General features: G+C 36.0%; 1 protein-coding gene, 1 long non-coding RNA gene and 1 pseudogene across 3 annotated transcripts in view; all 3 read left to right on the plus strand.

Annotated features, from left to right (window-relative positions):
- LOC141485245 (probable cytochrome P450 6a20) overlaps positions 1-7,423 on the plus strand; it is a 123,094-nt gene extending 115,671 nt beyond the window's left edge. For both annotated transcript variants that reach the window (XM_074181571.1, XM_074181570.1), the window contains exons 5-6: positions 1,047-1,298; positions 7,121-7,423. In XM_074181571.1, the coding sequence (XP_074037672.1) occupies positions 1,047-1,298; positions 7,121-7,287 (419 nt within the window). In that variant the 3' untranslated portion in view covers positions 7,288-7,423. The remainder of the gene's footprint in view (positions 1-1,046; positions 1,299-7,120) is intronic.
- The window catches only part of LOC141485282 (cyclin-dependent kinase 9-like), a 332,045-nt pseudogene that overhangs the window by 78,222 nt on the left and 225,982 nt on the right, over positions 1-27,841 (plus strand).
- Positions 20,643-21,496, plus strand: LOC141485250 (uncharacterized). The gene is made up of 2 exons (XR_012467117.1): positions 20,643-21,120; positions 21,229-21,496. It is a non-coding gene; the product is annotated as an uncharacterized lncRNA (long non-coding RNA).

Here is a 27,841-nt window from a genome sequence, read left to right on the forward strand (position 1 = left end):
TAATTTGGTATTGGTTTCTCGGCGACGAAAGGTCAACTTTTGTCGCCTGATATTGTACTGCTTGACAAATAACAGAATAAAAAAAAATTGTTGGCATTTGATATTCTCTTGATTATTGTTGAAAAAAGGCAAACAAAGTTATACATTTTTTTATCGAATTTCTCCAGAACCAATTGGAATTTTTCAAATTTCGAAACGTCGTTTCATGACACTCTTAAATGAGCCACATCAACACAATTCAATCGACTTTGTGTCTCTCATAGTTACCTATTCCCTCATGTGGGCCATCATTATCTTGAACATACAGTATATCACACCACTCCTACAAGGAAATGATGTATTTTAATCGCTTCAACGGGGTGTTTTTTCATCTCCTCAGGGAAAACGTCAAATCTGTATGATACATATTTCCATTTATGATTTTGTATTGGTGTTGAAATACATGACTTCTCAATGGAAAGTCTTCCAATTCGATTCAAATAACGTTCATGAATAATATTCCTTCATATTTGACATGTGTGTCCTAGTATGTGAACATCTAGTTTGTGAACATCTTGTACATAATCTTCTATGGTCTCTTACCACCAGAGAATCGTTCATCTAAAACTACAAAACTTCTCACCCTTTATGGTAGTTTTGTTGTTGCTTTCGTTTTTGTACAATTATGTTCACTATAAATTTTCTGTCGCATTTTTCAATAAAAACTACGAAATTTATATGTAATCTGTATGACTTGAATGTCAGCCCTTTCAGGAATTTCTCCGTAATATCTGGGAAATCATTTCGAATGCAAAAGTGTGGTTTGAAACAATTTCTAATAGAAATAGATTATGTACAGTTCAGTTCAAAATAGGAACTTATATTCAGTTGAATTGAGTAGTTGTTTATTCAGTGTCTAATGCATATCTGTTTTCAATTTGTGAAGTATTTCTGATGATGAAAATAATAATTCAAATATGAAAGTTGCTAAGAATTTTTCATTTTCATGCATTTCACATGACCGCATGCAGAACAGTTATTGTTTCTTTACACAAATTTTGTTTCAGAAACTCTTCGTAAATACCCCCCTCTTCAATTCCTCTTGAGAAAATGCACGGATAATTATAAGGTGCCAGATAGCAACATTGTAATCGAAAAAGGGATGGTAACAATAATTCCAGTTCTTGGATTGCATTTTGATCCCGAATATTATCCAGATCCTGAAAAATTTGACCCAGAAAGATTCAATGCAGAGAATAAGAAAACAATACCACAGTTCGCTTGGTTACCTTTTGGAGAAGGTCCTAGAATTTGTTTAGGTGAGTAGATATACATGACATGAAGAATTGAATAGATAGATAATTGATAATATCAATAATCATTATTGGACTCATCTACCTACAATCTCTCGATTCAATTTCCATGTTATTAACTATTTTAATCAAGTTCAGTCTGTAAGTTTTTCTAATTCATTAGGCTTCCTTGAATAGAACATATTTCATATCATCCACGATCTTAACGTTATCCGAAATTGAAAATGAATTATTACGATTGAATCATTGGCCTTCTAAGATTATTCAATAGTTCCGTATAACGTTCAAAATGTATATGGGTATGAACTTTCCCAAATTCACAAAAACTAATATTCAGAAATAGAATAATACAGCTGTGAAGTGTATTAATTTAAATTTATTCTGCTCAAACTCCCAGGTAACACTCACTTAGTTTATTCGTGTGAGTCATATTCTGGTTATATTTGAAAGCAAAGTCAAAAAAACCTACCCATATTCCCATTTCATATATTCAACCACGATACACTCATAACGGTATGCTACTCGTTAGTTCCAAACGCGCCCAGTTCGCGCAGATGACGTGAGTGCGAAGCATATCGGGGTTGCAACTTCGTAGACTTGCCTAAATTCAATTTGAATTTCTCACAAGTTCTCTGTGAGAAATTCAAATTTGTGAAGTTTAAGAATTATTACAAAATTATTGTCAAGAGTGGTTTTCAAACATTTTTTATTAGCTTTGGCCAATTTAGTGTCGTATTCGAAGCTTCAATAATTAAACAAAAATACGAGTAGGTAGATATATAACTAAGAATGCCTGGTTGTGCGGTTTTTGGTTGTGATAATTACAACAGAGTGACAAAAGGGACCAAAATTAAGTATTTTCGATTCCCAAAGAGCAAAGAACTATCTAAACAATGGATTTCAGCATGTAGGAGAAAGGACAACATCAATTTGAAAAATGGTGTATATTAATTAAAGCAATGATGATACATAATTTATTAGGTATTCAATGGTTTTCAGCAACTATTTGTTCTATTCATTTCCATAAAGATTGTTTCGAAGATTTATCAGTCAAAGAGCAATATGGTACTTTTTCAACAAAAAACGCCCGTATTTCGAAAACTGATGCTGTGCCCACTCTGAACCTCTTATTTAAGAGAAAGCAAACTGAAGAATCAGAAAGAGCAATTCGCCTAAAAGGGGAAAATCCACTCTTTTACCAGAGCAACAATTGGAAAATTATGAAGGTAGTGTTTCCACATCACTACAATTAAATACTGAAGAGATAAAACAACCTGAACAAACAAACGTAGATAGCACTTGCAGTACTTCAGTTCAGTCGAATGCACAACAAAAAAAAGAAAAAGAGAGGTTAGGTTCTTTTATCAATCGAACTTATTGTTACTGTGAATATTGCCTCTAATCGATATTTTTTCTTTATGCATTTTAAAATTTTTTTTCAGAATTGCGAAGTTACATATAGCAGAACTAGTATAAAAGGTTGCACATTTGGAATCGTTAAATAGAGAGCTGTGCGATGAAAATTTACAGCTGAAGAAAGATATGGAGACATGCAGAAAATCATTGGAAAAATGTTTTTCGTCTGGTGAAATAGAAAGACTATTGAATCCCAATAAGAATCTTAGAAAGTGGTCAGCAGAGGATATTGCATCTGCCATATCATTGAGAAGTGTTAGTCCAAAGGCCTATCGCTATTTGAGAGCGAACGCATTGCCCCTAACAGCACTTTCTACTTCAAGGAAATGGGCTTTTTCATTCAATCGCAGCCCCGGACTTTTGACCAATGTTATCAATCTCATGCAAAAAATGTCATTTCAATTGAAAGACATTGAAAAATTGTGTGTGCTTTCCTTCGACGAAATCCATTTATCCAATAGGATTGATATAAATAAAAAAGATGAACAAGTGATAGGCCCACATAAGACTTGCCAAACTGTAATGGCACGAGGGCTGATTAGTAATTGGAAGCACTCTTGTTTTATGATTTCGATCAGCCAATGAAAACAGAAATTTTAAACCAAATTATATCTGCATTATTCAATGCCGGTTTCACCTTGGTAGCCATAGTAAGTGACATGGGTCCTACGAATATGAAATATTTCTCGGAAATGAATATTGCTCACGATAAGGATTGTTCATTCCCACATCCTTGTAATTAATCTATGAGGATTTTTTTGTTTGTCGATATACCTCATCTAATCAAGTTATTGAGAAATCACTTCATTGATCAAGGATTTTGGTTGAATGGTACATTTATGGATAAATCCTGTTTCGAAAGTCTCCTGGATATATCTACATCAGAGCTTTCTATAGTATATAAAGTCAGCAAGTACCATATCGAATTGAAGGGAACTGAAAGACAGAAAGTTAGGCCATCAGTGCAACTGTTCTCTAATTCTGTTTCGAAGGCAGTTTCATATTGTGGAAAAAGCGGATTAATGCCATCAGAGTTACCCTGGGAACAAGTATCAGACTTCGTTCAGCTCATTAATAGATGGTTTGACGTTATGAATTCGAAAACGAAAATAGGGGCTAACGAACCATCTAAAAACGCATTTGGTATAAATTTAGAGGATCAGAAAAAAGTACTAGAAAAAACTTCCAATGTGATTAAAACCCTATGAGTGGCAAAACATAAATCCTTGATTGAGTTTCAGAAAGGTATACTTTTGAGTAATAGATCAATTGTTGAGCTCTTCCTTTATCTTCAGAAGAGGCACTCTGATGTCCAATATATTCTTACTATGCGACTGAATCAGGATATTCTGGAAAACTTCTTTTCTTACATGAGAGGGATGGAGTTATCTAATAATCATCCAAATCCTCTGAATTTCATTTATAGAATGCGTTGGTTCATTTTGGGAAAACACTCAGCATCAGTGTTCACTGAGAACAGGAATACCGAAGAAACCGGAGAGCAATGTTTAATCCAACCTCTAGAACAAACTTCAGAACATCCTGAGTTTGAAGAGTTGAACTGCATTACTGCTGATATGTTATATCAACGGGAGCGCAATGTCTGGAAAACTCCCGGGAATTCCAAGATAAAGAAAATTTGATTCCTTATTCCTTTATAAATCCATGTTATGAAAAATGTCACACTGATGGACCAGATATGTCGCAAGAGGCGTTGGAGTTACTCGGATTGAAAGAAAAAATAAACAATGACTCATTAACTTATATAGCGGGTTATGTGGCTCATAAATTCAAGAAAAAATATAATTTGGGAACGGAAGTTCTTCCAGCTTCTTCCAAAGATTTGGATTGGTTGCATTCATATCAAGGGGAGGTCTTCTAAGACCCAATAACTCATTCCTTCAAGCAGCACAAATAATGGAAATCGAATTTCAGAAAATGCATGGAAATACATTATCCAGAGAAAAAGGTATCTTCAAAACTTTAACGCAAAGAACCATAGAAAAGATAGAAAACCCAATACCATACGATGCATTACATTGTTTGTGCAGAACAAGGACCTATATAAGATTGCGGTAGATTAACAAACAAATAAGTTTCCATAATTTGAAAAACAGGATGGAAAAAAAAATTAATAAGTTCGTAAATCAACGAAAGAAAACTCGATGAATTACCATGTCTTGTTACTTCAAATAATTAGAATATGGAAAATTTGACCCATGTGCAATTTATCTTTTTTGAAAACAAAAGTACTTCAAAAAATATGTATTTTATTACCTAGCCGATTGAATTCGTCAAAAATATTGTCAAAAGTCGGAAATATCATCACAGTATGTATCACCCTCGGTTTCATCAATAGGGTGAGAAAATGACTCATAATTTTAGTATTCAGTAGTCTCAGGAAACAAATATACCTACTTCTGAAAAAATCAACATGTACGTATTTATGCATCAAGACTAATAACTCCATTTTCATGCGAAAATGTCTGGATATATTCGACCGAATCTCATTCTCCTTCTAATGAATTGTGTGTTGTCCGGCTCCGTGCTTCGCAGTGACGTCACAAGTCAAGACAGAGCGGACAGAGAGATGCGCGTCGGCATACCGTTATGAGTGTATACAACCAGTAACCCTCTCAGGTCACTGTCGGTGTCTATGAAATGATTTGAAAAGTTATGTTTAGAAAATTATTGGATTATATTTACGAACGAAATGAAACATTTCAATGAAACAGAAGGTTTCAAACCAGATCTAACTAAAGTCTATAGCAAGCTTCAGATACGTAAATAGGTAATGAAACTTCGATTTAATGGCATTCTCCTTCTTCCTGAACATCAAGTGTGGATCCTGCCAAAAAATCGATACCTTTCGGTAAACCAAAATAGCGTGTAGGTAATAGTTAAGTAGTAAAAGTATAATGAACTGATTGTATGTGACAAAAATCCTCTTACAATGTTATCTGGCCTTCTAATTTATTAGATAAATATTATTGATCCACTATTTTTGAAACATGCTTCTTGTCTTCACCAAATCGATTTAAAAGTTTATTATTCCCTACCATATTCCATACTTGTGATGCACCGTTTGGAACTTTTGGTGTATATCAAACTGTTTATTCTGCCTCTTGAAGATGATCACTTGGTGATTGAAACTCGTGTAACATTCATATTCCAAATCTCAAAAAAAATTTGAAATACTTCGTCAAAGTAACCTCATAGTTCAGCATCATACTAGTGATAAAGGTAGTGCCTTCCAAGAAATAATGACTCCTTAGATTCAGAAACCTAATATTTCATACGAATTCCACCTAGTTGTTTTCTCGTACGATTTTTGTTAAATCGAGTCTCATCAAATGAACAATCGGGATATACTGAATAAAAACATGGTACTGTTGAAAATTCGAATATTGAGCTATTGATTTCAATCAACAGTTTTCGTGGCACTGGATTGGGAGAGCTGACATGTAATGGTCTCTACGGTCATACAATTTGTCTTCTATTGATATGTTCCTTGTGAATACCTGAAATATGATATCTGCAGACTATCAAGGATTTGCATAGTCGCCTGGAAAGCAATGAGGCTGCTGACTCCCTTACAAAGGAGGGTGCTGCAAGCAGCTTCATCGGACCAGAACCTGTCATAGATATCGCTTTAAGCTTTACCAAACAGAGATTGAACACCTGGATGGCAAGAAGATATATGGACTTCTGGCAGAATCTTCCAGGATTGGCTCACTCAAAGGCGGTCATTCACTTTTCGAATCTTGAAACCAAACAGTTGTTGGACTACAGTGACTACGATGTCTAACAGGCCTTCTTACAGGTCACTGTCATTTGAATCAGCATATGCAGAAACTTCGACTGTTGGAGGACAGTGTGTGTCGCCTTTGTTTGGAAAATGATGAACAGCATACCACATACTTTGTGCCTGCCCCGGTGGGGACCGAATCAGGTTTCTAGAGTTCGGCAGAGACGTATTCTCACCATCTGACCTGAAACACCACTCACTAGACAAACTAATGGGCTTCGTTAAGAAGCTGGGTTTATTTGGTCGAGTGTGAATAGGTGTGAGCCACAATAAACCCTTGCGGGTTGCGGTGGGGGTCGAAGAGACCCACTCACTTTGAACCTAACCTAACCTAACCGACTGATATCGAACAGAAAATAATACGAGTCGAGCTCATGTGAGTATTTCAAGAAAAATCAATCATCTGTTCACTAGGAAACCCGGTTTTGCTAACAAATTATTCATTATCTGTTTTTTTTTTTTCATATAATGCTACCGAGTTAGTCATGTTTTATTGTCAATATCTAACTGTAACCCGCATTTACAATATCAACATATCATCTGAGTATATGAGCAAGTAATTAACAAAGTCATCTCTAGCATCTGAAATTTTTTTTATTCACAGGTTTACGCTTCGGAATGGTACAGGTCAAAATTGGGCTGATCTCTTTACTGAAAAACTATGAATTTACTCTCCATGAGAAAACGATATCTCCCATCGTTTATACAAAAACATCAGTACTTGCAAGCGCTAAAGGGGGTATTTGGCTAAATCTTCGGAAGATACATTAATGTTATGCTATCTCAAATACACATTTGTAAATTACAAATAGTATAGTATTTACAGAATTATTCAGCATGTAACACAAGAAAATATTTGTATTTGCAATGTCCATGAAAAATGCCAATACACTTACTGAGGTCCATTTTTCTGTATTGTTACCGGTGTGACAAAATTTCTAATTTGGAAGTCATATTTTTATTGTAGAACAAGTTTGAAAGTATCAACTCAGATTCCACAGAAACTAATAAACTGAGGAATCTGTCGACTCAATTTCTCAATTCTCTGATTCTGTAATTTTTCAACTAATATGAAAAAATGTTTTGGAATTTATAGTTCAGGAAACATTTTTTTTTCTATATATAAATATATAGAGAGAGAGAGAGGTAGTCTTTGCAGACTAGTTACGAACAATTCCTTCGAGTTATGTAAACAACTACTATTTGGGATAGCAGCGAAGCGCAAGTGTACTCTTATAACATTATATTTCCAACATTTCGACAGTGGTTATTGTCGTCATCAGGGAGCTAAGATGATAGATTTTGAATTAATACAGAACTCAAGTTAATAGACGAATACTAACAATGTTAGTGAGATTGGTCGCAATTGAGTTGAGTTAAAATTGCCTCTATAAATAATCCTACAGAATCTTTGGCATCTTTTTTGACGGATATATTGACAAAGGCTTTTGATTATAAGAGTCCATATTACATTAAATACTCTTTTGAAGTCTCTTCAAAATTCAATAGAATTCAATTTCCAGAAAATTATGTGTTAGCCAGTTTGGATGTGGTTTCACTATTCAGTAATGTTTACCTTGATATTTGCCTTAGAGCCATTCATAATAATTGGAATCGTATCAGTAATTTTTGTAATATTCATGAAGATGACTTCATGCATCTTCTGACCTTCCTGTTCATTAATACATATTTTTCTTTTAATAAAAAAATATATAAACAAAATTTTGGTACACCAATGGGAGCCAAAATAAGCCCCATTCTAGCTAACTATGTAATGGATGATCTGTTAGACAATGTCCTGAATGTCCTTCCTTACCATGTTTTTTTCTTAAAAAAATATGTTGATGACATAATCCTTGCCCTTTCCTATACAGGAGTCACAGAAATCGTTGAAATCTTTAATAGTTATGACCCCTATATAAAATTTACCATCGAAAAGGAAGACGATGAACAAAGTGTTCCATTTCTAGACACTAAACTCATTCGCACTTCCACTAATACCGTACTTATTGACTGGTACAGAAAACCAATAAGTTCAGGTATAAACATGAACTATTGGTCACTACATAAACAATCAATAAAAGTTAATTTGGTCAAAAAGATGAAACAACGTGTTATCAGAATTTCGGACTCGTCCTTTCATTTAAAAAATTTTAAAATCCTTTTAAACCTCTTTGTACAAAATTCATATCCTAAAACCTTATTAAAACAAGATATTGTTTGACACGTCCCCAAATGAAATAGATCATAACGTTCGTCCTTCAATCTCTCCAAGTCAGGACAATGATATCAATAATAATAATGAAATTCAGTTAAATAATCATCTTTTTACTTCCTTACCATATACCAGTGAAATTACACCCAAACTCACACGAATTTTCAAAAATATTGATAATATAAAAATTGCACACAACCCTATATTAACAATTAATTCCCTTTTTTCAAACTTAAAAGTTAAAATCCCAAAAAAATTTCAATCTCAAGTGGTTTATAGTATCCCTTGTATAAGTTGCAGTGCTGAATACATTGGTCAGACTGCCAGACTATTAAAAGACAGAATATCTGCACACAAAAGTGGTTGTAGACTTCATCCAGAAAGGTGTGCCCTTAGTGAACATGTTTATAATAATGGACATGTAATGGATTTTAACTCAGTAAAAATTTTGACTGAAGAGAGGAATGTTTCTAAAAGATTATTCCTTGAAATGACTTACATTCCGCAATCACGAAATTGTCTGAATAAAAAAACAGACTTACAACATTTAAGTGAAATATATTCCTATTTACTTTTTATAGACAAAAATTGGAATTCCTTCAAAGACAACTCATTTGACATTACTTAAATTCATTTATCAACCTATTAACAAAAATTATACAACAAAACTCTTTCTTCTGGAGTCAACTGAAACTCTTTGATTAATTGCACCAGCGGCAAATGCCAAGTCTACTTCTTCTTCAAAATTTTAATAAATTGACAAGTGATGTGTTTCTAACTTAAGATCACCACGTTCATTCTCAAATAAAAAATTTTTATGATTATGATTATGATTTTTATGATTCACTTAATTCATATGTCTTGTAATTTTACAGTTGTTACGTGTTTTTATCATGATCACAACGTTCATATTTTAATTTCAACTCAACTCAATTGCGACCAATCTCACTAACATTGTAAGTATTCCTCTATTAACTTAATTCTGTATTAATTCAAAATCTATCATTTCAGCTCCTGATGATGACAATAACCATTGTCGAAATATTGGAAATATAATGTTATACGAGTACACTTGCGCTTCGCTGCTATCCCAAATAACTCCAAGGAATTGTTTATATAATTTTCCAATATTAAACCGTCGTTTTACTCGTCATGTATATTATACATGGGAAAAATATTGGATTGTAGCTCTCAGTTTTTTGTCTCGCTCTACTTCCTGTCGGGAGACAACACAATCTCGAGCTAAAATCTAATACTTTTTTCCCTTGAATGTACAGTTCATTTCTACGAGAACTTGTACGAAAGTATTTGAATCATCCAATTGTACTCTCAATCATGCAGTTATTTAAGTTGTTGCAGAACATATTGATACGTGTGTTATTTATTTCAATGGCTCCAGAACCTGATGATAAATAAAAGTGTTTCAAACCAGTCAAAAATAATGCCTTACGAATTCATTCGACAAACTCCATGTTAATGAAATTTTCTGACTCTACGACAAATCATGTTTTCATCATTTATGAATTCACTCTGGATGTAATACTCCATCCACTTTTTGTTATAAAACATGAAATTAACTTTCAATAACTATCAGAAATTATATGCAGTAACTGAAATTGATAATCTTATTCACACAATGTGTTACGGGTCAAAAACTCGAGACGAACCTTTCCATTTATTGTAGCACAACACCCTGTATTCCGAATAGGTTATGCTGATTCATTCTGTTTCAACTGATTCAAATTTATAGACTTCGCTTTGATTTTAAATCAATGTTGAATGGGTCGTATATCTAAGTCCGGCCGTACCCGGACCACATATTTGCAGTTGAGGCCACCACAACATTGTGGCCACGTTGACAGCACTTCGCAGTTGACCCAACCACATTTTTGTGGTCGACTTGCGGTCATATAAACTACACTTTCAGTTGAGGCAACTGACATCAAAAATTGAATGCTGTGAGACCAATATGAAAAAAAGTACACGACGGTGTGTACAAGTTTGTGGTTATTGTACGGCGGATGCCGCGATGACATCTCGGCGGAGATCAGCAGCAAGTTGACTGCAGACGCCCTTTTTGACTTTTGTGAACGCCCGTCTACGTATAGTACAATAATCCTTATGGGCGGCTTGAGTTCGCTGGAACGCGACTGCAATTGTGTGGTCGATCCGACCGCAAAATGTGGCTCGTGTGCGGGCGCTCTAAAGGGCGCTATATCGACCATTGTCGTTTAAAAAATTCCATTCCTATGAACAGCTTATCATCCGAATTTCATATAAATTGTTTTTCAAATAGTTTTTCTATCTAGCTTCTCATCATCCAGTATTGGTTAGTGGTAGTTACTTTAATTGAAAAAGACTACATGGAAATTGAACAGGCAGCGATAAATGTTCATTATCTTCATAATTACAGAAATTATGCAGATTTTGAATGATGCACCAATTTAATTGAAGATAACTTGCGGCTTGAATTTTTTGTGTAATTTTTCAACGGTACATACATATTTCTGAAAGTTTAATAACAGTTTTGTGTTTCATTTATTCATTGTGAGAATTGAAACATTTTTATCGATTATTGATTTTTTTTCGAAATACGCGTACCAGAAGATTTTTCGTAATTCTGAGATGATTTATGTTGTACTGAGTTGACCAAATGTAACCTCAATACTTGAAGTTGCGATTGGTGGGCTGTCACGATGACAGTCAAGGCATACCGGTTCACTACAGAGGAGACGGGAGTGAGTTTACAGATGTTGTATATTATATTTTTTTTTTTTGGGCACCAGGTAAGTTGAATTGCCAATAGATTTCACTAATAACTTTACCAATTCTCCAACTTACCAAGAGAAAAGAAATAAAATTGACCAGCCACCATTCCAATAGATCAGTATATTGATAACGTGAAAATAAATTGTACAGTATGATCTCAATACTTGTGAATTTAAAATTCAATTACTTTGCGAGGAAAAAAAAAACAAAATTAGCACAGGTTAAAAAAACTTTTAGCATCCATGGGTTTACTCGATGTGTTTTAAACAAATTCAAATCAATACTTAAAGCCAAACGGAGTTGATAACTTTCTAAGTTTCCTTACTAGTTACCTTAAACTTCTCAATAAAAAAAAATAGAGCCAGCTACGTATAAATTAAACTTAAATACACAAAGAGCAGGAAGTGAAGCCGCAGGTAAGTCACCTTCAAGAATATTTTACAAGGATTCCGAAGTCATTTGCTGTGGGCCCAGAGCGCAGACGCAGTATCACGAAAAAATAATTAACTGGATCAAAACACGACTTAATTTCCGCTTCACACAGTTAACAGTAAGTTATTAATCACGATAATGTAAATAATATATAAAAAAAATATAGTTAATTTTTTTATTGGTTCAGGTACTTGCGCGTCTTCTCCGCCCTCAAGTCCAAACAACAATCTTGAATCTAAAGAATCCGCCAAGATAGGTAGTCAAAATGTTCCAGAGTGGTTGTTGATCTGGCGTGAATTCTTCCTACGGGAAAACGGTACCCCAAAAAAAAACCCTTTAAAGAAAAAAAAATCCTCATTGATTTCTATTGAAATCATCCTAAGTACATAATACAAAAGTAGCATCCTTAATGACTTTAAATTAATGGGACAACACCGTAAAACAGTGATCGATATGAAAAGTAATATTTTATTTTCTTTACCTTCAATAAAAAACCAAAAGTTTACTAATATATATGATAACATGGCAAGAATCTACTGAAATTATCGAAAGTAAAAATTAATGCGCTGATTTCCAGCGGAAGAATCAATAACAAAAATAAAATAAATTATGATAGAACGTTACTATGATATTATATATTTTTATTGGCAAATGTCTAGTAACCGTATACTAAAAAAACCAAATGAAAACAACAAATATTTTACACAAGACACTTTGGGTACACTCCGTCTGAATTAGAGCAACTTACCTTCCAGTTCAGAAGGGTTTCTTTTACAATAAAATCCGGAGAAATACTGAAGACAAGTATTTCTTTTTCGGTTTCCACAAAATAGATTTCAGTATTTTTCCAAAATACTGATTTGAGTAGTTCCCAACTCGTAATGGTTCAACAAAATCGTCTATGAACTAATCACACGTAGATCGCCCTATAATAGGAGAAAATGAAAATGAGAAAACGTCTCAAAAAAAACACAAATGGACGGAAAAGTTTGACAAAAATGGCGTACTCACGTGGGGTTCTCTGATCCCTGAACAGGGTGAAAAGGCCACAACCAAACAATAGCAATACTCTATAAGTACGAAACTAACAGGCACCTTTTCACTTGAAATGAAACCTTATGGAAATTAATCCTCTATGAGGTGTCTAATAGACAGATTTTCCAAAATGGTTCTTTCTGAACACACACGGAGGTCGATCTGTTTCTTCTTCCCGTCCTGAGTAGGCCGGAAATTGAGATTTGGAGTCTGGTGGGAAATTATATCCGTTAAAGCCTATTTTGAAAAACGTTTCCTTATTGAAGCGCATGCCTATACGTCATGAGTAGCGTTGGGTGAACCAATCGGTGAAGAGTAAAATACGTGACTTCCGATTCATTTCCAAGCCGGTAAGTTAAATCACTGAATTATCGGAAAAGGTGTGTAAAACAGAAAGGGCAATAATTTGAAACCTATCGACATCTAAAATTTTTAGGTATATTTACCATTACAAAACCTCTAAGTCCCTCTGACCCATAGATGGCGAAAGATGATTGATAATGTTTGTTCACTATTGTTTAATTTAAACAAGCTGTCAATTATTCACCTACACTTAGTACGAATTCAATTTGATATAATAATCAAAAAACAGTAAAAATAATTTCCTTTTCGACACGTCTTGACATGAATTTTTATAAATAATCGTGAAACGGTACCTCTCGCGCCCTCCATCAGCGAACAGAGAAACGTTGTCTTACGAGCCCTATGATGACAACTGTTTCACAGATCGCGACTAATAATCTAACTTGATGAATCTTATTTTCTGAAATTGGGTCAACAGAACCACTAATAAGCTAACCTAAATGGTACAACGAAAACAATCTGAAGGATTATGGAACTAAACTACAACTGGACGGTCAGCTAACAGGTGGGTACAATAATATAGTTATTTTCAATTAGAAGGAAAATTATTTCCATAAGAGTTAGTTATTTAGGCTTGGTAACACATGTATTTTGAAGTGTTATTTACTTTCAGGTATCCACATCGAAAACCGAGGACAATCTAGCTCAAATTATGTCAACTGCTCCCTATATCCTTACAACCTCAAATTTTTCCTATAACGAAAGGCTATACGAAACGAAAGAATATATTCCAAACAAATAATGGGCTCACCTAATTTTTGACATTCATCCAGTGGCGCGGAAAATCATGATGTCCGGGGGATATGTCCAATAATGTTGTAATTGTTGAATGTAAAATGTTTATTTTATATGAATACGGAATAATATATTTTTTTTCCTCATGAAGTTGATTTCATTATCAATATTTTGAACTATATATTTTTAAGTAGATAATTATCCCGTTACAAATACCCCCCTTACTTGAAGAAAATTTACTGGGGTAAATTTTCATCCGCGCTAGCGGAACCTCCTGACTTCAAATCTTTCACGTTCCATATCCCTTTGTAGTTTCCATCTTCATCTTGTAACTCATACGTCCAAGGAGAGACTCTCTTCTTCACGTAAAACGGTCCCACGTATTTTGGTGCTAGCTTTGCTGAGTAAAACTTAGCGGCATCAGACAGAACAAAATTTTTGCGCCATACCGGTTGATTAGGCAAGAACTGTTCATGCCGTCTCCTGAGATTGTATGTTTTTGCACTTCGTTTCGCTACAGTGTCCAGTCTTTGTCTCACCTCCGTAAATAATTTCTTAAATCCTTCGGGTCGCGATGATTCAGCTTCGATATCGTCTTCCACGGACATATCCTTCTTCTCGAAGTCTTCTCCACATAGGATCATAGATCGTCCGAAGTTAATGAAGTACGGTGAATAGTTGGTCGATTCGTGTTTTGCGGTTCTTAAAGCACAACTTATCTTAGGTAAGCTGGCATCCCATTTACGATGGTTATCTGACACGAATATGGCCAGCATTGACTTTAGGGTCCGATTCACCCTCTCCGTGGGGTTGGCCTGCGGGTGATAGTTTGCGTTATATCTGATCTTCACTTTATATTCGGCGGTTAATTTTACGAATTCTTTTGATCGGTACTGTGGGCCATTGTCACATAATAATAGGCGAGGAGCACCATATACTAAAAATACTTCCTCTCCTATTTTCTTTGCCACCATATTTGCAGTTGAAGTTCTGAGAGGAAACACCAGAGAGTACTTACTGAAATAGTCCGTTATCACTAATATAAACTTATTGCCCTTGAGGGATCGGGGGAGTGGACCCATTAGATCGGTGGATACCATTTCCCATGGTCTGGTTACTCTAGGTTGAGCTGTCATCAGCCCTTTGGGACCTCGGAGATCTGACCGGAGAATGACCTCCGGAACAACATTGTCCTTTCCCTTGCGGTGCACGATTTTGAAATTGTACTGTTGCAGACGTACTGCCCATCTTGCGAGTCTGCCCGTTGGATCCTTTAGGTTCTGTAACCACACAAGAGAATAGTGGTCTGTATAAACCGTAAATGGTACGCCTTCCAGATATGGCCTCAATTTCTGTACTGCCCAAAGAACTGCCAAACATTCCCTCTCAGTTGTAGAGAAATTCCGTTCTTGTTTTGTCAAGGATCTACTAAGGTAACATATAACTTTATCCCCCTCTTCACAACCTTGAGTGAGCACAGCTCCAATGCCAAAACCAGAAGCATCGGTATGCAAATAAAAAGGTAAATTATAATCTGGGCAGCTGAGTACAGGAGCTGCGATTAGGCATTCTTTAATGTTCCGGAAAGATTCTTCACAGGATGGTGTCCAAACGAATTTTCGGCCTTTCTTCATCAGAGCGGTTATCGGTGACATGAGAGAAGCGAAGTCGGGGATGAATCTGCGATACCACGAAAATGTTCCCACTAATCGCCGAACGTCCTTCACCGTTGTAGGTGTAGGTAGTTGAAGCATGGCTTTCACTTTGTCCGGGTCAACGTGAAGTCCGTTTCTGTCGACGACATGTCCTAAATACTTCATCTCCGGACGACAGAAATGGCACTTCTCGAAACTTACCGTCAAATTAGCTTCTCGTAAACGGCAGAAAACGTCATCTAAAACGGAAAGATGTTTTTCGAACGTTTGGGTCACCACCACAATGTCGTCTAAATAGACAAATACGTGGGGTTCCAATTCCGGTCCTAATACGCGGTCTATCAGTCGTTGCCAAGTGGCTGGACTATTGTGCAGCCCAAACGGCATCCTCTTGAATTGAAATAGTCCACGACCAGGTACGGTATAAGGTCTAGAGGAATCCGCCACCGGCACTTGCCAGTAGGCAGATTTTATGTCTAGGGAAGACAGGTAATGTGCATCTCGTAGTTTATCCAGGGTGTGAGAAATGTATGGCAGAGGATATCCGTCCCGTTCAGTCACAGCATTCAACTTTCGGTAATCGACGCAGAAGCGGTAACTACCATCTTTCTTTTTGACCAGCAAGATAGGCGAGGACCAGGCACTATTAGACCTCTCAATGACATCATCCTTCAGCATCGCGTCCAGTTCCATGTCTATCTGCTTCTGTATTACGGGTGACACAGAATAATACCTTTGCTTTATAGGTGGTGAGTTTGTTACTATTACATGTTCTGCCATAGATGTGCATCCCAACCGGTCTCCCATTGCGGATTTGTTCCGTTCTACTAATGCCTTCAATTGCAATTCCTCCATTTCAGTCAAAATCGTCTGACCCCTCAGGTGATCAACAGCGTTCAGATGGAACACTTCTTTGGAAAAGTACCACTCGTTATGCCTTAGATCGGGCACTATTCCCATGGCTCTCCAGAAATTGGTACCAAGGATCAAAGTTTGATTCAAACTGGGCACTACCAGGACATCAATGAGTTTAACTCTCCCTCGGACACAAATAGGTACCTGACAAACCCCGATACTCTCGCATGATTGTCCGTTGGCAACGGTACATCGAACTCTCTTCGACGTATCCAATTCAATTCCTAGTTTTCTTACAGCCTCCCATCCATAACTTCCCAGAATGGTAGCCGAAGCTCCCGAATCCAAAAGTCCCAGAATCTGGTAGCCCATCACTTCCACCTTAAGGTAAGGACGTTCGTCCTGCTCAGCATTATCTAAGATGTAGTTTAAGATTGGTCCAAGCGAAGTTGTCGAGTTAACTTCCTGGTCATTCTTACCTCGACCTATTAAGGATGACCTCGAGCGTTTCCCGTCTTCGAGCAACTTGGGCAACTATTTTTGCTGAAACCCTCCTTTCCACAACCAAAGCATTGCAATTTACGTCGTGAAGTACACCCAACGGCTCTGTGTCCTGGAGTCCTACAACGATAGCAAACGATCTGTCTTGATTGGTCCCGAGGACTAGGCATTTGGCTGGAAGTCGCGTCTATTTTATCTACTTCACTGACCTTGCTCTCTGATTCCACGAAGGCAAGATCCTTTTCCAAAATGTTGGACTTCCTAGAAGACGGCTCCACATAACTATTTATCATATCCCTTCTTGATTCCATTTTACGACAGGTAGTTCTCAACTCCGATAAATCTTTTGGTAAGGGATCTCTCAACCGATCCTGATAAAAAGGGTGTAAATTCCGAATGATAATGTTCAACTTAGCTTCCTCGGTGATTGGACAGCCCAAGCGCTTGAAATAGCTAGCCATCACTGCTAAATAAACCCCAATACTTTCCGAAGAATGCTGAGTTCTCTTTTGAAGTTCATCAAATAAGGCATCATTGTGATTCGCAGACAGATATTCTGCTTTGAACTCCCCTACCATCTCTTCCCAACTATTTACTCGAGACCTACAGTCTTTATAGAATTGGTAGGCTCTACCTGCGAAAAGATCCATCCCAGAATCGAAAAGAACAGCTTCCGGAACATTTCTTGCTAAACGTAATTCGTCAACAACTTCAAAAAATGCAGAGATAGAAGATCCTTTGCCATCTCCTGTGAATTTTTGAAGATTCCATTTATGAGGCGGGATCATCTTGCTAACCGTGTTAGGCGTAGTATCCGGATCCGTGGAAGTGGAAGACCTAGCGGCGGCGTTGATGTTTGCATTAAAAGATAGCATTCCAAGTCTTGTCTGAAGTTGATTGAGCGCAGCCGGAACAGACGTAAACACAGGTGTGTTGGTATCCAGTGCATCCAATTTATCATTGAAATCACTCAACAATGTCAGAGCGGTCGCCACTAAGTTTGCTTTTTGGTGGGTTTTTCCAGAATCTTCGTCAGGATCCATTCGATCTATTCTTCCCAGAACATGAGCCAATTTAGTGTGCAATTTCACGGCTTCTCCTGAAGTTCTTGGTCCACTCAGTGTATCTAATAGAGACCCGATTTCATCAAGTTTCTCTTTAACTGCTGATTCATCTTCTTCGAAGGAATATGGATAGGCAGGGTATGACAGACTGTCTCCAGTTTTTTCCATCTTCAACGCTATCCCAAGTCGATGTCTCATTTCTTCACAAGTTCCCGTACCAACTCCTCTTATTTTTAACTCATACTCAAGTTCTTCCTTGTCCAGGCGATTGATTACCATTTTGCGAGCCATCATTCAATCAATTTTCGCAAAATAAAATATACTCTCTCAAGATTTTATTCGTATAAAATATAAAATACACTTCCAAATTCTTGAACGATTCGTATTATTCACCCATGGAATACATATATCAATAAATTTATGATAGAGGGAAGAAAAAAGAATCAACAAAAAAAAATTCAACATAAAAAGTTATTTTTCTTTTCCCCTGTATAATTTTTCTCTAAATGGCCCCACGTTGGGCGCCAAAAATGTAACCTCAATACTTGAAGTTGTGATTGGTGGGCTGTCACGATGACAGTCAAGGCATACCGGTTCACTACAGAGGAGACGGGAGTGAGTTTACAGATGTTGTATATTATATTTTTTTTTTTTGGGCACCAGGTAAGTTGAATTGCCAATAGATTTCACTAATAACTTTACCAATTCTCCAACTTACCAAGAGAAAAGAAATAAAATTGACCAGCCACCATTCCAATAGATCAGTATATTGATAACGTGAAAATAAATTGTACAGTATGATCTCAATACTTGTGAATTTAAAATTCAATTACTTTGCGAGGAAAAAAAAAAACAAAATTAGCACAGGTTGAAAAAACTTTTAGCATCCATGGGTTTACTCGATGTGTTTTAAACAAATTCAAATCAATACTTAAAGCCAAACGGAGTTGATAACTTTCTAAGTTTCCTTACTAGTTACCTTAAACTTCTCAATAAAAAAAATAGAGCCAGCTACGTATAAATTAAACTTAAATACACAAAGAGCAGGAAGTGAAGCCGCAGGTAAGTCACCTTCAAGAATATTTTACAAGGATTCCGAAGTCATTTGCTGTGGGCCCAGAGCGCAGACGCAGTATCACGAAAAAATAATTAACTGGATCAAAACACGACTTAATTTCCGCTTTACACAGTTAACAGTAAGTTATTAATCACGATAATGTAAATAATATATAAAAAAATATAGTTAATTTTTTTATTGGTTCAGGTACTTGTGCGTCTTCTCCGCCCTCAAGTCCAAACAACAATCTTGAATCTAAAGAATCCGCCAAGATAGGTAGTCAAAATGTTCCGGAGTGGTTGTTGATCTGGCGTGAATTCTTCCTACGGGAAAACGGTACCCCAAAAAAAAACCCTTTGAAGAAAAAAAAATCCTCATTGATTTCTATTGAAATCATCCTAAGTACATAATACAAAAGTAGCATCCTTAATGACTTTAAATTAATGGGACAACACCGTAAAACAGTGATCGATATGAAAAGTAATATTTTATTTTCTTTACCTTCAATAAAAAACCAAAAGTTTACTAATATATATGATAACATGGCAAGAATCTACTGAAATATTCGAAAGTAAAAATTAATGCGCTGATTTCCAGCGGAAGAATCAATAACAAAAATAAAATAAATTATGATAGAACGTTACTATGATATTATATATTTTTATTGGAAAATGTCTAGTAACCGTATACTAAAAAAACCAAATGAAAACAACAAATATTTTACACAAGACACTTTAGGTACACTCCGTCTGAATTAGAGCAACTTACCTTCCAGTTCAGAAGGGTTTCTTTTACAATAAAATCCGGAGAAATACTGAAGACAAGTATTTCTTTTTCGGTTTCCACAAAATAGATTTCAGTATTTTTCCAAAATACTGATTTGAGTAGTTCCCAACTCGTAATGGTTCAACAAAATCGTCTATGAACTAATCACACGTAGATCGCCCTATAATAGGAGAAAATGAAAATGAGAAAACGTCTCAAAAAAAACACAAATGGACGGAAAAGTTTGACAAAAATGGCGTACTCACGTGGGGTTCTCTGATCCCTGAACGGGGTGAAAGGGCCACAACCAAACAATAGCAATACTCTATAAGTACGAAACTAACAGGCACCTTTTCACTTGAAATGAAACCTTATGGAAATTAATCCTCTATGAGGTGTCTAATAGACAGATTTTCCAAAATGGTTCTTTCTGAACACACACGGAGGTCGATCTGTTTCTCCTTCCCGTCCTGAGTAGGCCGGAAATTGAGATTTGGAGTCTAGTGGGAAATTATATCCGTTAAAGCCTATTTTGAAAAACGTTTCCTTATTGAAGCGCATGCCTATACGTCATGAGCAGCGTTGGGTGAACCAATCGGTGAAGAGTAAAATACGTGACTTCCGATTCATTTCCAAGCCGGTAAGTTAAATCACTGAAATATCGGAAAAGGTGTGTGAAACAGAAAGGGCAATAATTTGAAACCTATCGACATCTAAAATTTTTAGGTATATTTACCATTACAAAACCTCTAAGTCCCGCTGACCCATAGATGGCGAAAGATGATTGATAATGTTTGTTCACTATTGTTTAATTTAAACAAGCTGTCAATTATTCACCTACACTTAGTACGAATTCAATTTGATATAATAATCAAAAAACAGTAAAAATAATTTCCTTTTCGACACGTCTTGACATGAATTTTTATAAATTATCGTGAAACGGTACCTCTCGCGCCCTCCATCAGCGAACAGAGAAACGTTGTCTTACGAGCCCTATGATGACAACTGTTTCACAGATCGCGACTAATAATCTAACTTGATGAATCTTATTTTCTGAAATTGGGTCAACAGAACCACTTATAAGCTAACCTAAATGGTACAACGAAAACAATCTGAAGGATTATGGAACTAAACTACAACTGGACGGTCAGCTAACAGGTGGGTACAATAATATAGTTATTTTCAATTAGAAGGAAAATTATTTCCATAAGAGTTAGTTTTTTAGGCTTGGTAAGACATGTATGTTGAAGTGTTATTTACTTTCAGGTATCCACATAGAAAACCGAGGACAATCTAGCTCAAATTATGTCAACTGCTCCCTATATCCTTACAACCTCAAATTTATCCTATAACGAAAGGCTATACGAAACGAAAGAATATATTCCAAACAAATAATGGGCCCACCTAATTTTTGACATTCATCCAGTGGCGCGGAAAATCATGATGTCCGGGGGATATGTCCAATAATGTTGTAATTGTTGAATGTAAAATGTTTATTTTATATGAATACGGAATAATATATTTTTTTTCCTCATGAAGTTGATTTCATTATCAATATTTTGAACTATATATTTTTAAGTAGATAATTATCCCGTTACACAAATTGGACACTTTTGAAGGGAAACTTCTGTTTCCAACTAGATAGATGAAAACTGATTGGTGTGTCTGAGGGACAAATTTTATGACAATCTTAATGGTGAAAACCGCATATCGATATTTATCATCATTTCTGAGTTACAGCATGTTTTAATGAGGCACCCTGTATATTCCTTCATATGTCAATAGAGTTCAAATTTATTTTTTCTAAAATATAGCACACTTGATGTTTTGCTGGTTATCTTTGAAATACGGAGCTTTAAGTTTCTTTCTTGTGAACTTTGAAACGCACACTTTGGTTGAGTAGGCTTTGGACGACACGACGCGGCGCTAAAACAAAAAGAAATTGTTCAGTAGTAGCTATCAAATGTTGACAAAGCTTTCCACAGCTGTAATTGAAACGTAAAGTTTCAATAAAACTGATAACAATTTATACTATATTTACTACTAATAAATGAGACTTCGACAGTGATAATAATGATGATAAAGAACAAACAATGAAATATATTTCTTCAGAAAAGGTGTTCGAAATGTCCACCAGCTTCAGCTACACACAGGCGACACGTTTTCTGAACATGTTTTGTCGAATAAATTCGTTCAATATCTCTACCGCTTCCAAATCGTATTTACAATTGGAGTGATCTGCTCCAGCTCTTCCTCACATCTTTGGAGACCAAGCTCCGGTTGACACATACTGGGTACATATTTCTCATCCCCAGCTTCCATAGTTCCTTGAGATATGACTTATGACAACACGTTCGACCGTAAAACTCTCTTGGACCAGGGTACATATCTTGCAAATAATGTGGACTCCGCTAAACTCAGTCAAAATAAATCCAGCTGGCCTTATGAATAACATATTGACCCGAACTATTCTGACTTGAAGACCATGGATCATCTCTTACTACCTTGACTAGCCCAACCTTGACTCCTCATCGGGTGTGTCCGACTATAATGTGTATGAAGGAAAAGTCACTGAGGTGTCAATGCTGTTACTTCCAAGATTGCTTCGACAAAGAGTCAATATACGCGAGAAACTGTTGAACGTACCCAACCGGGTCGATCACTCACATCGTCTCTCGAGATGCAACATCGAAACCAACGAGCACTGCTTTCAAACCATGACACCGTTGGGTCATAGTAAAAATTAACCAGTAAGTCCACTCCCATCACTTTCATTCATGAATTCACAAAGTTCTCGGTGACCTCAAAACGAAGTGAGGAGCCAATTTCGTTTTTTTTACCATAGGCGTGTGCTCATATAAAAACGAAATTTGATGTTATTATAAAATATTTTGTGGTAAATTACTTATAACCAACTACAAAAACTAAAAACAATAATAACAATATCAATTTACGACCGTTTATTATAACTTATCCGATGTCCGTGGTATCGTCAAATCCTTCGATACTACAGCACTGAACACGTTGGATGAGAAGCTTATCCTGAGAGCGAATGAAGTTCCCCGACAACTCGGGCGGATCACGTGGTAAGATAGCCTATACTGCTTATATTATTCTACTGTGCTTGGATTTCTGCCACAGCGTAGGTAAGTCAACATAAAATTATACAGCGTGGCCCTCTTAAAAGAGGATCACCTCCCTAAAATTTGCAACTTTTCTTCAATATCGAAAAACTTCATTTTGAATTGTAGAGCTCAAAACACTGTATATTGGAACCAAATATTATTTTCTTTCTACAAAAACCAAGGCCTGCTGCGAATATATTTATAGGTTGGAATACAAGAAATCGTTAAAATTTAAAATCACCATTGGACTTGGCACTCTCTCAAACGGTGGTGTGAAAAATTTCATCAGAAAATATTCAATATTAATAATTATGTGGTAAAAAAAATAAATTTTTATTATGAATTAATTCAAGTATCTGTGTAATATCTGTCATCCATCTAAATGAAACACCTTCAAGGTTCATTCAATAACTATATTTTCCAATTTTAAAATACCAAATCACAGAGCCCTGTCCAAGGACGTCACAGATAATTTTTTATACAGTATTATAGTCCAGGCACATTCCTACTGACATTACACTCCTCCCTTTCTAATTTAGAACTCTTGTGCTTATAACTATGGTACAAACCGCTCAGGTGGTTTTCTGAAACGCTGGGGGCGATGGGATAATTCACTGGGAGATATATGAGTCTCTTGATCACTACTAGTTGAATTGATATTATCATAATTCGATATTGACATCGTTGAATCTCTCTCTTGTGATTTTACCACCACCGCTCCTGGTGCCTCACTGCTACCTAATTGAGAGCTCGATTTTTCCACCTCTTGAGGCAAAACAATTTGTTCCTTACTGATTTCAACTACTCCTAAATTCACATAGCTATCATGAACAGGGAGAATCTGGTTTATGTGACGTTTCCATTCCAAATTGGTATTGGGTATTCTTACTTTAACAATATTTTTTCCTAATCTACGAATTACAATTCCCGATGTCCACTCTGGTTTAACCCTTCTATAATCTTTCACTAGCACCTTTTGTCCTATTTCAAGTCGATCCCGTATTTTTCCTCGATAATTTCTCTTCTGACGATTTTGTGATTTGATAATATTATCTTTAATAGTACTCATAGGTTTGGGTTTACGTACCGGTATATTTATGGGTTTAATTAATTCTAAACTAGTTCTGAGAGCTCGCCCCAGCATCAAACGGGCAGGGGATTCGCCAGTGCTACAATGCTCTGTATTTCTATACAATACCAAAAAATTATAAAGGTCTAATTCTGTAATCTGAGATTGTTTCGAAATTTCATCAAAAATATTGTAAGAACTTTTCAAAGTCTTGATAATAAATTGTTTAATAGTTTTCACACTATTTTCAGCCGCCCCGTTTGAAGCTGGGTGGTATGGTGGAGACGTCACATGAACAATGCCATTATTAAGTAAAAAATTCTGAAATTCTTTGGAGATAAACGTTGGTCCATTATCTGAAACCAATGTCCTCGGGAGACCAAACTGAGCAAATAATCCCCTTAATTTACTTATAGTAGCTGATGCTGTGATCGAAGTCATTAAAAAAACTTCCAACCACTTCGATAATGCATCCACAATTACGAAATAAGTTTTACCATTAATTGGTCCCAAAAAATCTACATGTAGCCGTTCCCATACTTCGGAAGGAATCGGCCAGGGCGTCAACTCATCCTTTGGAGGGTTTTGTCGTTCTCTCCTACACGAAATACAATTTTTACACATTTCTTCAATTTCTTCATTAGGAGACGGCCACCAAATATATGAACGTGCCAATGCTTTTGTTTTTACAATTCCCATATGGCTTTTATGCATCTCACCTAAAATAGCAGATTGCAATATTTCCGGAACTACTACTCGATAACCCCAAATTAAAACAATACTCAGTTCATTTTTTTTGTTTGAAAAACGGCATCAATTCACTTTTGTAATTTATTGGCCACCCATTTTTTACATATTCTAGGACTAAGCTTAACTTTTCGTCCCTTTTTAATTCCCTTTTTATAATTTCAATATTTATAGGTAATTTACTTTTTTCTACATAATTCAATGTTAAACTCGGCTCCTCTGTTATTTTTTGTTCCTTATCCATTAATGGAAGTCGTGAAAGAAAATCAGCACAATTTAGTTTTGAATTTACATACTGAATATCAAAATCATAGGAATATAAAAATATTGCATAGCGCTGTAACCTATTTCCTGTCATAACTGGGAAACCTTTTTTTGGTCCAAAAATTGACACTAACGGTTTGTGGTCACATTTTAGAAAAAATTTACGGCCCCACAGATACGAATGGAATTTTTGTACACCATAAACTATAGATAATGCCTCCTTGTCTATTTGACTGTATCTTTTTTCGGTATCTGATAATACTCTAGAACTAAATGCTATCGGTTTTTCAATACCCGACGGATAACTGTGGGATAAGGTTGCACCTAAACCGTACGATGAAGCATCTACCGTTAAAATTAGATCAACATCTGGGTTATAGTGTGCTAAAACTTGAGGAGAAGTAATTGCTTTTTTAATTTCCGAAAATGCCTTTTCACATTGTTCGTTCCATTCAAATGGGTGATCTTTTTTTAATAAGTCATAAAGAGGAAATAAAATGTCGGTCAGATTTGGTATAAATCTGTGATAGTACTGTACGCTGCCCAACAATGATTTTACTTGTGAAATATTTGTCGGTCGCGGAATTTTCAAAATAGCTTCAATTTTCTTCGCAGATTTATGTAACCCATTTTTGTCTATAACATGCCCTAAATACTCAACCGAATTTTTGAAAAAATGACATTTTTCTTTTTTAATGTCAAGCCACTTTCTTTCAGTCTACCCAAAACTAATTCTAACCTTGCCATATGTATTTTTTTATTTTTACCGGTCACTAGAATGTCATCCAAGAAACAACAAACTCCTGGTATGCCACTTAAAACCTGCTAAATTATATACTGGAAGTATCCAGGTCCAGACGAAATTCCAAAAGGTAGACGTGTATAGACGTATACACCTCTATGTGTGGAAATAGCAGTTAGTTTTTTTGATTCCTCATCTAGAAATATTTGTTCATAGGCAAATTTCAAATCAAGTTTAGAAAATTGCTCACCATTACATAATTTTGCAAACACATCCTCTATTCTTGGTAATGGATAACGACAAATTTCGATATGAGGATTCAAACTAATTTTATAGTCTCCACAGATTCGAACATTTACTTTATCGTCTTTTAATACTAGAACAATCGGTGTGCCCCATTCAGAATATTGGACTGGTTCTAAAATACCCATTTTGAGCAATTTATCTATTTCTATCTCGACTTTTTCCCTAAGAGCATGAGCTATTGGACTAGGTTTGGAAAATTTAGGTTTAATACCTTCTTTCAATTTAAGCGATAGTTTTCCTTTATTGAATGTTCCCAATTCGTCCTTGAAAACATCTGCATATTTTGTTTGCCAAGTTTCCACAATTCCAAATTTTGTCCCCAACATATGTTACAAAACTCAAATTGGTCTCTTTTAGAGGTAACTTTTGGAAATGTTTTCTCCACAAATTTTCTGAAATTACTGATTTTGAAACCCCTGAATCTAATTCAACTTTAAAACTTACTCTGTTCAACTTAACATCTACTAATATTGGATTTTCATTTAAAGATTTCAAACAAAATAAAGGTTTATCTCTGACTGTTTTCGAAAACTCATTGGTATCATCAACGCTCGACTCTAACTGTTCATTTTCGAAATAATCAAATTAATGGTTTAGACCCACCTTGCATACTCTCTTTAAATGGCCTTTTCCTCCGCATTTCTCACAAATATGTATACAGTGTGGTCCAACGAAAACTTAACACCTCGATTTTCCGGCGTTAACATGAAAATGTGGAAAATCGCTCGAACCCGTCAATTGCTGATTCGAGGGGGAACAACTTTTCCGCTGTTTTCATCCCCGTGACTTCAACCCCCTAACGGGGGTGAGCACAACCCCTTGATTTTGAATAGGGATGAGGGGTGTTGAGATACCTCATTTTGAAGATCTTATCGTGTACTATCTGCCCGTAAAATTTCACTTCAAAATATCCATCGATAATGAAATAACAGCGAAAATAGTGAAAGAGGCAATATGGAATTTATCTCGAGAATATTATTCGTATCCGACGCATTTCAAAGGTATTGAGTGGTTAATTTTTTGTCCAAAAACGTAGACGGACCTTGTTTTTGTACCTTAGTCTATCGTGAATTGTTAAGAACGGTACAAGTGTGTACAAGCGATTGTAAATTTGTAGTGGAATTAAAATGGTGTATTCCGTAGAAGAAAGGGTGGAAATGATAAAATTATTTTTCCGAAATAACGACTCTGCGCGCACAACAGCGGCTTTATTTAACGAACGACATCCTGGAAAAAATGTATCCGCTGCTTACGTTGTGCAACTGGTTGCCAAATTTGACGCTACTGGGTCAGTTGGAAACAAAAAGAGGGTGCATGAAAGAGACGAAGCGAGGGACGTGGCTGTCTTAGGTCATATAGCAATGGATCCGACCGTTAGTACTAGGAAATTGTCCGAGGTATCTGGTGTTTCACGCACAACAATCATGAGAATCCTGAAACAACATAAATTCCATCCGTATAAGATACGATTGGTTCAGGAACTGAATGAGGATGATCCCGATCGCCGACTCCAGTTCTGTGAAGTGATCAGTGAAATAATTAACTGCAATCAAAACTACATGTTCGATATCTGTTTTTCGGACGAGTGTTCATTTTACCTTAACGGCATTGTAAACCGGCATAACT

Source organism: Leptinotarsa decemlineata, unplaced genomic scaffold (assembly GCF_025532065.1).
Source record: "Leptinotarsa decemlineata unplaced genomic scaffold, Ldec_3_MD MMD2_tig00026314_RagTag_RagTag, whole genome shotgun sequence".
NCBI classification, from domain to species: domain Eukaryota; kingdom Metazoa; phylum Arthropoda; class Insecta; order Coleoptera; family Chrysomelidae; genus Leptinotarsa; species Leptinotarsa decemlineata.